Genomic DNA, 12,178 nt, shown 5'->3' with positions numbered 1-12,178 from the left:
AACATATAGGCAAAAAGGTGATTGATAATGAAAGGATGAAAAATATTTATTTATTTGGCATGTTAGGCCAGCAGTTAAGGCTTCGCTACTGCACTCCAATCTGCCCTTTCATAGGGGTCTACTTTGGATTGCAGTCTCAACAGCATGCATAATTTCTTGATTGCTGATTTTAAAACCTTGCTTCTTGTGTCTTTTCTCTGTGAGTCACTGCTGCATTTATCTAGAGTTAAAGTCTGGGTGAAACGACAGCATACAAGAAAGCATCAGAGGAACATCCATTTCCATGTCAAAAAGCAGAGTAGAAAATATGACCTTTTCGGCCAGTGCCCATGAGAGCGACTCATACACCGTTCTTTGTTCTGAGAGGTAAACAACCAGCAGGCAACATCTTTGGGCCCAACAGTCAGAAGAGTTTGGTTAACATTCACACAATGGTCGAGCCGAGTTAGTGAGTCAGGGGTCTATACACTGTGTAGGACGATTCACTATTTATCAGGGTGTCAGAGGGCACAGAGCCTGAGATCTCTGTCTTGCTTGCATTATATTGAGGGAAGGCTGTGCTATTATTCAGAGTTTATGTGTGTGCAAAGTGCTAGGCGAGAGGGTTGTAATGTGACCCCCTGTCCACCTCAGGTCTAGTGCTGCGAGCAATCTGTTTCTGAATGCGCACAGGCCCCCTAGGAAGAAGCTGTTTGAGGCAGATTGCTGGAGTTGGAGAAAGACGACATGGAGTCAAGCAGAAAATAGCTTTGAATTGGAACCCCACTAGACCCTAGTTAGGACTGGCAGAATGTCATCATGCACATTCACAGCTGTGTTTTGTCTCTGCCTTATTTATCGGAGTGTCCATAATAGCAGATGCAACAGTACTGATAAATAACTCGGAGCATAAATCGTTTCCTTATAACTTTATCAAAAGGTATTTGATTTTTGAGGACCTTACAGAGAACACATTGGGTCTCATTCATGAAAACGTGTTTGCGAACATTTTTACATAGAAATTCAGTTTTTATTAGTAAGTTCACACTTATTCATTTTAGATTTACGATAAATTTAGAACCAACTGAAACCACACAAATACTCACAAAGAGCGTAACCAGAGTGTACAGCAGAGGTTGTGCAGAAAGTCCTAACATGGAGATCATTTAGGTATGTTATGTTCAAATTACTAAATGCAGGCACATACACCTGTTGTAAATCAGATTGTGTGTGTGAAGGAAAAAGAGCATACAGTGGTTATTTGTGTAAATAAAATTAATTGCTTTCTAAAGTATAATGTGATTGTAGGATTGGTAGATTTTTTCACGCATGCATCAAAATCCTGTTCTGTCAAATATGCTAAAAATGTTCTAGGCTTCTTAAATTCTATACTTTGTTTCGTTTTTATATTAGATCCAGACTGGCAGACTTCCACATGAATTGCCTGATGACACCACATTCAGTAACAAGCTGTCCTAATGATAACTACCAAGGCTGTCTGGTCTCCTATGTTGGACTAGTTGGTGAGTGATTATAGGGCAAAATTTGCTTTACAGCAATAAAAGCCATAATTTTTGACATTTATACATTTGCAATCTTTAGCAATTTGTATATAGCAATGCATCTCAAATGTGTAAAAATTATTATAAGGCAAATATTATAAAGGAAATCCTTACAGTCCAGATACCTTATGTCCGATTTTTTAAACATTTTAAAGGAATATTCTAATTCCAAGATAAGCTCAATTGACAGAATTTGTGGCATAATGTTGATTATCATGAAATTACATTTCAACTTTTGACCCTATTTTTCTTTAAAAAAGGCACTTACAATGGAAGTTAAAGGACCAATATTTGTCAGGTTTGAAAGGTAGAAATTAGCTTTTTATAAAAGCATGCTCATTAATTCTTCTGTATAAAACTTTTATATTATTTGATCTGTAAAGTTAAATTGATGCTTTTGCAGTTGTTTTAGGTTTTATGGGGTTATGTCATCATGGCAACAATGTTTTATAATTGGATATAACTGCACAAAAAAGGTTAGTACAATTTTTTCACACTAAAATCATGTTAACAATGCAAAGTTTTTTTTTTACATCTTGTGGATATACATTTGACTTTTTAATATATATAGTAATGTAAGTGCCTCGCTGTAACTTATTTTCTCGCTTGTAACTTTTCTTCTTTTTATGATATGTAGGGGTCGAAAACGAGTCGAAATTAAATTTTGTCATAATCATCAGCATTATGCCATAAATGCTGTCGACTGAGCTGAACTTGAAACTGGAATATTCTTTTAAAGTCCCATACATAATGATTCCCTTGCAAGGGACCACCTTCCTAAAATAGAAAGGCAGCTATACATTTTCATATATTTCAATATATTTTTATGTATACAGACCCATTTACAATATTAGGGAAAATAGTTAGCAAGATATTATAGAAAAATCATGTTGTTTCTAAAATGAAATAACTGACATTTATTTGCTACTGTATTGAAGCCAAAAATAAGTAAATAAAAATATTATCTGGAAAACATTTACTCATAAGTTAACAAGGTATTTTTTTAAGAAATATGGACATATCAATATTTGATCTTCTTTCAAACAATATCTATAGATAAAGGGGATGTAATTGAACCAAAACAATGAACATCAATTTAACCATGATATCATTTATTTAACAAACAATTTGCAAAGATGCCAATTCCTAAAGAGGAAAAAGTTAGGACACCCTATGCCCTAATAGCTGGTATTGCCCCCCTTGGCTGAAATAACCTCAATAAGATGTTTCCTATAACTGTCTACCAGTCTCTGACATCGACTGGGAGAACGTTGTTTCCATCTCCCCATGCAGCATTCTTCCGCTGTCTCATGTTTGAGGGGTTTCTTGTATGCACATCCCGTTTCAAATCACCCCACAGCATTTCAATAGGATTAAGATCCGGGCTTTGACTTGTCCATTCCAGAACTCTCCATTTCTTTCTTTTGAGACATTCCTTGGTGGATTTACTGGAATGTTTTGGATCATTGTCATGTTGCATAGTCCACATCCACTTCAGCTTAAATTTTTGGACAGATGGTCTTACTTTTTACTCAAGCACCCTCTGATACAATGAAGAATTCATAGTGGATTCTATGATAGTGAGATGGCCAGGCCCTGCTGCAGCAAAGCAGTTCCAAACCATGACATTTCCACTTCCATGCTTCACAGTTGGTATTAAGTTCTTGTGCTCAAATGCGGTTTGCACCACACATGTCTTCTGTTACTGTGCCCAGACAATTCAAGTTTGGATTCATCTGTCCAAAGCACTTTGTTCCAGAAGTCCTGGTCTTTGTCTAAGAGTTCTCTGGTAAACTTTAGTCTTGTCCTGATGATTTTTTTGACAGCAAGAGTTTCCTCCTTGCACACCTCCCATGCAAATCAAACTTGTTCAGTCTCTTTCTTATGGTAGATGCATGTACTTTGACATCTAGTGGCAAGAGCTACCTGTAGGTCCCGAGATACAATTTTAGGATTGTTGGAGACTTCTTTAATCATCTTGCGGTCTGCTCTTGGGCTGAACTTGCTAGGACGGCCTGACCTGGGCATGTTGGCAGTTGCTTTAAATTTTCTTAACTTGTAAATTATTTTCCGGACAGTGGAATGGCTGATTTCAAATTGTTTGGAGATTTTTTTATATCCCTTCCCAGACTCGTATGCATCTACAACCTTCTTTCTGAAGTCCTCAGAGAGCTCTTTTGATCTCACCGTGGTGATGTCACTTCAACAATCAAGACTAAACCAAATTAAATGTCTGAGGTTTAAATAAGAGAGGCTCCTCCACAATCCTCTCTAACGATGTACTTATCTTTTGCACCTGATGAGGTGCACCTGATTCTAATTTGATGCATTTTAAGTAGTAAATAAATGTGGGGATGTCCTCACCAAAAATTGCATTTCTATTAAGTACATTTTACAAATAATTTTAAAAAGACATTTCTTCAGTTACAGATGATATAAAAAGTCTACACACCCCTGTTAAAATGCCAGGTTCTTGTGATGTAAAAGAATGAGACAAAGATAAATCATGTCAAAACTTTTTCCACCTTTAATGTGACCTATAACGTGAACAATTCAATTGAAAAACAAACTGAAAACTTTGAAAAAAATAACTCACAATAACCTAGTTGCATAAGTGTGCACACCCTTAAACTAATACTTTGTTGAAGCACCTTTTGATTTTATTACAGCACTCTGTCTTTTTGGGTAAGAGTCTATTAGCATGGCACATCTTGACGTGGCAATATTTGGCCACTCTTATTTGCAAAAGCGCTCCAAATCGGTCAGATTGCGAGGACATCTCCTGTGCACAGACCTCTTCAGATCACCCCACAGATGTTCAATTGGATTCATGTCTGTGCTCTGGCTGGCCCATTCCAAAACATTAATCTTCTTCTGATGAAGCCATGCTTTTGTGGATTTGGATGTGTGCTTTGGGTCATTGTCGTGCTGAAAGCTGAACTTACTCTTCATCTTTCTAACAAACGCTTGAAGGTTTTGTGCCAAAATTGCCTTGTATATGGAACTGTTCATAATTCCCTCCACCCTGACTAAGGCCCCGGTTCCAGCTTAAGAAAAACAGCCCCAAAGCATGATGCTGCCACCACCATGCTTCACTGTGGGTATGGTGTTCTTTGGGTGATGTGCGGTGTTGTTTTTGTGCCAAACATACCTTTTGGAATTATGGCCAAAAAGTTCAACATTGGTTTCATCAGACCATAACACATTTTCCCACGTGCTTTTGGGAGACTTGATGTTTGCTTTTGCAAACTTCAGCTGGGTTTGGATGTTTTTCTTTGTAAGAAAAGGCCTACCCCATAACCCATTCATATGAAGAATACAGGAGATTGTTGTCACATGTAGCACACAGCCAGTACTTGCCAGAAATTCCTGCAGTTCTATTAATGTTGCTTTAGGCCTCTTGGAAACCAGGTTTCTTCTAGTCTTTTCATCAATTTTGAACGGACGTCCAGTTCTTGGTAATGTCTCTGTTGTACCATAATTTCTCCACTTGATGATGACGGTCTTCACTGTGTTCCATGGTATATCTAATGCTTTGTAAATTATTTGTACCGTTCTCCTGATATCTTTCAACAATTAGATCCCTCTGATGCTTTGGAAGCTCTCTGCGGACCATGGCTTTTGCTCTGAGATGCAACTAAGAAAATGTCAGGAAAATCCTACTAGAAGAGCTGAACTTTATTTGTGATTAATCAGAGTCACTTTAAATGATGGCAGGTGTGTAATGACTTCTATTTAACATGAGTTTGAATGTGATTGGTTAATTCTGAACACAGCCACATCCCCAGTTATAAGAGGGTGTGCAAACTTATGCAACCAGGTTATTATAAGGTTTTTAATTTGAATTTTTCCCCCACGAAGAGTTCAGTTTTTTTTTTTCAATTGAATTGTTCACATTATAGGTCACATTAAAAGTGGAAAAATTTCTGACATGATTTATCTTTGTCTCATTTTTTTACATCACAAAAACCTGGCATTTTAGCAAGGGTGTTCAGACTTATATATCCAATGTATATTAGTTTATTTATATTACCTCCATCTCTCAATATTGTTAAAATGAAGATCTAATGTCCATATGTTGAAAAAGTCAAAGGTTTTCATGGGGTGTCCTATCTTTTTCACATGACTGTATGCAAACTATTTTTGAACAAATATATGTTTGAAAACCCCTTTCCTTTGTCACACATTTATTACACTGACTTGGTAATAATTATCTTTTTAATAATGATTCCAGTTGTGACAGGTGCTGGGTAAACTAGGCTTGCATGACATCAAATAACATTTTTAATTGCTTTAGTTTAGCCTTTTACCTGGGATTAATCCTGGAGGATTAAAAATCTGCAGTCATTATGTTAACAAATTTATCTCAAGAAGAGAGCAGACCAACAACATCTGGTGATTATACTCAGCCAAACACCACTCACTTCAGACAGTGAGATCTATACACCAGCATGGTTCCCACCCCATGAATATTTATGAGAACCTCTATCCTTGGCCTTACAGGTTCAGATGTGACTCCTAACTACGTGGATGCCAGCCACACTAACATCACCATCTCCCCTTGGTGTGGCTGTCGAGGCAGTAGAAATCATGAAGCTGAGTGTGAGGCCTTCCTCAGAGACTTCCGAGAGAACACTTGCCTGAGTGAGTGGCGCCAAAACCTCACCTAACCTCACGACTTGCATGCTGAAAGTCATCCGAATCTGCTTAACCTAAATAGCATGTTAATGAGAAATGCTCTGTCTTATGGGCAAGTGATGTCTCTTGCTCTGGCTCTTTTTCATTTTCACACCAATGCTTAATTGCTATTGTTAAGGAATTGTTTTGTCTTTATGAAGAGTGGCCCCAAAATGTATTTGCTGACTTTTGGACGATTAAGTCAAACTTTTTTTGTTTAACAACAAAATGGTTCTAACTATCAAAAATAAACTCTAGCTTTATATAAGATTTGTAATAATATTTTTTTTTCTCTAAGTAAATAGAGCTGTGGACAAGACATCCAAACAATGAAGCCGCAAGAATGTGTTTACAGATAGAGTGAAGTTGGCATATTGGGCAAAAATCGAGGCGTGCCGTTCAGAATTGGCTTTACATTTGATGACCTTTCCTGATTAAAGAGAAAGGTTTTAAGGCATTAACATGACCTTACACCAGGGGTCGCAACCCATGGCATGTTGGAGGGTATTCACTTGCACGCCAGTAATGGCGAGAGAGGAGTAGACTATTTTATTTATATAAATTCTGCACTGGCATTCCAATCTAAATCTTGATGTAATCCTTCCTCATAATAACTCAGCGTGTTTTCATGAGCTGAATGGGAGGCTAAACAAAAAGTTATATGTGATGAGACTGCAGTATACCCAACAGACTCGTGCAGTGCTTGCAAGCCATTTGCACATCATGAACCGGCAGAACTTCACTTTTGTTTAATCACACGAGTCAACTCGTCCGCTTTGCTTTGGTCAGGCTCCGCTGATGACAGCCTATATTCCGTGTTTCATTTGTTTCTTTTTTCTTTCAGAACAACACATGGTGTATTAATGAAAACACCACTATTAACCCTTGGAATTTCCAACAGAGCATGCTGGTAGACCCTCACAACGTGGGGTGAAAAATCAGAGTCTATTCAAAATATAAATGAAACCTGGAAATAAAGTTTTAGGATATTGCAGGTGAGATTCACAGAAAGAGGCTAAATAGTTGATCGACTTGTGATATGTGAATGGCTTGCATGTGCAACGCGAGTCTCATCACCCTTTAATAGTGTTTAGACTCCCATTCAGCTGATAAAAACACACTGCGTGATCAGGAGGAAGGATAAAATAAAATAGCCTGCTCCTCTCTCGCTGTTGCTTCTGTTCGAGTGATTACATGATCACATTGACATAATATAAGAAATATTTAAGATTAAACACAATTTTGTGATCAGTAATCAAATAAGCAAATTTGTGACTAAATGTGTTAACTCATTTTGTACAAAAGTACAGGCTTTCTTTGATTAAAGCACTTAAGATGCTCTGTGAAAATTCACATGCAGGATCATGATTAAATCATAATCATCTGGTTTTGTAAAAAAATTTCAATCAAACTCTTTTGCTAATAATATGATTCGTAATGAAAAATAAACAATTCAATTAGAAAACGCTAAATAGATTCATTTTCGTAAAATCGCATAAATTAGCATTTTTTGTTTTTGTGTCGGCACAGCCATTGGTCGGGAAAATAAAAAAATGGCAATCCATGTCAAAAAATTTGCCGACCCCTGCCTTACACATTGTCTGGTTTTAAAGAATTATTGGTAAAAAATTGTGCATGTAATTGCACTCACTGTCTGAATTTTATGGCAACAGATACAAAATATAAAACTATATTTCATAATGTTTGACAACCAGAAAGTGTTCAAATACATTTGGTCTACACTGCAAAAAAAAAAAGTATGACATAACCTAAAAGATGTTCTTCATGTTGTAATATCTAAATTAACTTACTTTATTAAAAAAAATAAAAAATAAAGTAAAAAGTAGGAATGTAATGGTTTGAAGGTTTTGAAATGGAAGTTTATCATACTGTTGAAATCTTCTCATTGATGGTATTGCATGAATATAAAGACAAATCCATATAAAATCCAAATCAGGATAATAAGTTATAGCCCCTGTTTCATAAAAACACCAGATTCATTGTAGTTGTACATGATTTGTAATGACTAGGTAGGTAAAAGTTATGTTCATGCTTTCTGTCACATTCACAAATACGGCAAGCAGATTTATGCACTCTTTCAACATTACGATGTGCCAACTGTTTGTTCATTTGCCTAAGTGCAATGCAACAGTAAGCCAACAATGTGTTGATACTACTAATGATATTCATTATTTGTAAAAATAAAAATAGTCCTAAATAGGGTTTGCAAAGTGCATGGCTTTTGGTGTGCAAGGAATTGATAGTGGAACTCCGGTAGAAAATAGACAAAGGAATAATATATTTTCAGTAGGTATTGTTTAGAATTAAACAAAATTATATATGCAACAAATTACTCAATGCATACAAATGGAAATCTGATGTGTTAGCCAGAGCAAAAATCATTACACATTAGTAAAATTTAATTTCATAAATCATTAAATAACAATAAAAAATATGCTTTAGTTATAATCATCTGACTACTGTACATGTTGCATTATTATTATTTTATTGTTTTACTTGTTTTACCTTATCAGATTAAGAGAGTGTCCTGATGTTCAAGATCAAAAGTTAAAGGATTAAAGTTGAATAAATCCCCAAAAAGTTTAAGAATTGGTTATAAGTGAAATATTTTTCTGTGTGTTTATCAGGCATATTTCATAACCACATATTAAACTGCTAATAATATTATCAATGCACCTCAATGCCATGATACCATTAAACCATGGTCATTTTTGTGATGGTTATCCTACCGTGAAAATGCTGTACGATATACCAGGGACTTAGCAATGTAATCTGTGCCCCTAACTGTACATTGCTCTGGGTCCCTTTCCTATTAAAAAATACAGTTTAGAATTTGTTGTGGGGCCCCCTAGACCTTTGGGCCCCTAGAATCGTTACCACCCTTCGCCCTATTGCTATGGCCCTGCCGTATACACCCCTAGTCAAAAGTTGATTTTAAATGTTAGATTTGATAGATTAAGTGTCTTAAGGTAACGAATGCCTGGTACCACGTCATACAGTGTATTGTTTTATCTTTTGAAACCTAAGAAACGACTCGGTTACTAACGTAACCTCGGTTCCCTGAGAGGAGGGAACGACTATTGCGTAAGTAGCTTACGCTATGGGAAAACTCCGTTTCTCGAGAAATATTGAAGTCTTTATGTAAAACGCATTGCAGCTGCACAGCAGACAGTGATGAGCGAGGCAGCTCGGTCATTGGCTGTGCTGCGGCAACTGCTCGAACCAGTGACGGGGCGACTTAGAACGCGCGACCAATGGGGGCACGTCCCACATTCGCGTGCTCAGAGCCTGCTGAAATTAGAATATGAGAGCTATATAATGAACGTCCCGTCATGCCAGTTCTTTTAGGTTCAATCGACTGAAGCGAACTGACCAAGCACAGACACGGCAGCTTACGCAATAGTCGTTCCCTCCTCTCAGGGAACCGAGGTTACGTTAGTAACCGAGTCGTTCCCTATCGAGAGGTCTCTCCTATTGCGTAAGTAGCTTACGCTATGGGAACACCATGTAAAACGCCGTGCGTGCTGACTTCGCTCTGTAAAGCCAGAGGCAGGTGCCTGAGCCTTAAAGCAAAGTGATATTCCACGAGCCGGCCAGCGGCGAGCTATATAGTGGGGTATGACAGGGCTCCTTGCCTTCAAGGTGGGCGCTCCTTGTACAAACACAAGCACATATCTCATGTACTGAGCTTTTGTGTACTGGTACGCATAATAAACCCTCTAAGTCGGTCAGAGACGGACCTTATAAGGGAGGAGATGATGCCCAGCATATACACACTCCAGTTCATTCCACAGTCAGACTGATAGAATGTTGGAATGCAGTGAGGGGACCTGTAGGTTCGGAGAGGTTCGAACGGGGCACCTTTGAGTGCGTCCAGGACCGTGGCCAGGTCCCAGATCGGCACCGAAGGTGGGCGAGGAGGGTTCATCATCCTAGCGCCTCTTAGGAAACGAACGATCAGATCAGAGGGCAGTGCGCGTTTTCCTTGGAGGCGAAGAGGTCGACCTCTGCCTTGCCAAAGGTTCGCCATAACCACTGAACCGTCAGAGGGTGGAGAGACCATTCTCCTGGGAGAACTTTGTCTCTGGATAGCATGTCCGCTCCTTGGTTCAGGACACCTGGCACGTGCGCTGCCCTTAGCGAGCGCAGGTGCTGTTGTGACCATAGGATGAGCTCCCTGGCCATAGAGTGCAGGGAGCTCGACCTGAGTCCACCTTGGCGATTTATATACGAAACTACCGTCATGTTGTCCGTTCGGACCAGGACGTGTTCATTTTGCAGGTACGGAAGCAGGGCTCTGAGAGCCAAGGCGACCGCTTTCATTTCCAGACAGTTTATGTGTAGGCGCTTTTCCGGGTTTGACCAAAAGCCGGAAACAGGCCTGCCCTCGTAAAGGGCCCCCCATCCTATTTTGGAGGCATCTGTCGTGATCATTTTTCTCCGCGTATTCACGCCCAGACTCACGCCGGTTTGATACTAGTTTATGGCTTTCCAGGGCGTCAGGGCTTTTATACAGCCGTGATTCGCTCTGATCAAAAAGTGGCCCGAGCGCCACGCATGAGTGGGGACACGGCTCTTGAGCCAGCGCTGGAGAGGACGCATGTGCAACAATCCTAGCTGGAGTACAGCTGATGCCGAGGCCATGAGACCGAGCATTCTCTGAAATCGTTTGACAGGGCGTGCGCGCCCGTTCTGAACGATGTTGCAAGGCGTCGAATAGAGAGCGCGCGTTCTGAGAGGTGCGCTGTCATCTGCACTGAGTCTAGCACTATTCCCAGAAAAGAAATATTCTGGCTGGGGGATAGCACGCTCTTTGCAAAATTGATTCTCAGACCCAGGCATTGTAAATGGCTGATAGTCCAAGATCTGTGTGTCATTAACTGAACCTCTGATTGTGCTATGATTAGCCAATCGTCGAGGTAATTCAGTATCCGCACTCCCCGCTGTCTCAGGTGGGAAAGTGCCACGTCCATACATTTCGTGAATGTACGGGGGGCCAACGATAGGCCGAATGGTAGTACTGTGTACTGGTATGACTGTCCCTCGAAAGCGAATCTCAGAAAGGGCCTGTGGTGAGGTGCTATCGGGATGTGAAAGTAAGCGTCTTTCAAATCCACTGATAGAAACCAATCCCCGGGGCGAACTTGCGCGAGGATATGTTTGGTTGTTAACATTCTGAACGAGCGAATCATTAACGCTTTGTTCAGATGTCTGAGATCCAGGATGGGGCGAAGGCCACCGTCCTTTTTCGGGACGAGAAAATGGCGGTTTAAGAGGGAGGAACAGTTTCTATAGCGCCCTTTTCTATCAGTTTGAGCACCTCGGTGCGTAGAACATGTGACACATCTTTCCTCACTTTCGTCTCGACCACCGCTGAAAAGTGGGTTGGTCTGCGAGCGAATTGAAGTGAGTATCCGTGTTTTATTATGTTCAAAACCCATTTCGGCATGTCAGGGATTTTTTCCCAGGCTTCTGCTCACACAGATATGGGCTGAATGCCGACTGGGGGAATGTCGCAGTGACGTATGGGCCCCGCCGGCAAATCGCTTTGTGCTAACACAGAATCTACGGCTCTCAGAGGCGCAGGTGCATGCTGAGCTGCCGTATTAAGTGCCGAGTGCAGAGGTGCGTGTGAGAGTACAGGCACATGCGCTATTTCCGAAATGCTCACAGCATAAGTCGGAGAGGTGCTTGAAACTGTATGAACAGTGTTTTGAAGTGGGGGTGCATTCATCATTATGGGCACGCGCGCCACATTCATAAAGCTTTCCGCGATTTAGCGGGGAGTTTCTTAGCTCGCGCATTGCATCTGTGATGTTTGCGGCATAGCTGTTTGAAACTGTGTGGGTAGCTGTGTGTAGGGGTGCGTGCAATACGGCAGGCACACGCGCTACACTTATAGCACTTCCCGTTTTTACTGGGGAAGTGTTTATAACTGT

General features: G+C 40.0%; 1 protein-coding gene across 1 annotated transcript in view; it reads left to right on the top strand.

The window, feature by feature from the left end:
* Window positions 1-12,178, top strand: part of LOC127635842 (GDNF family receptor alpha-2-like) — a 147,177-nt gene that overhangs the window by 117,912 nt on the left and 17,087 nt on the right. The window contains exons 5-6 of the mRNA XM_052116089.1: window positions 1,393-1,502; window positions 6,045-6,185. Of these exons, the coding sequence (XP_051972049.1) occupies window positions 1,393-1,502; window positions 6,045-6,185 (251 nt within the window). The remainder of the gene's footprint in view (window positions 1-1,392; window positions 1,503-6,044; window positions 6,186-12,178) is intronic.

The sequence above is a fragment of the Xyrauchen texanus genome, chromosome 43, assembly GCF_025860055.1.
Source record: "Xyrauchen texanus isolate HMW12.3.18 chromosome 43, RBS_HiC_50CHRs, whole genome shotgun sequence".
NCBI lineage: Eukaryota > Metazoa > Chordata > Actinopteri > Cypriniformes > Catostomidae > Xyrauchen > Xyrauchen texanus.
The sequence above is the reverse complement of the archived record's forward strand: the minus strand, read 5'-3'. Positions and strand labels throughout refer to the sequence as shown.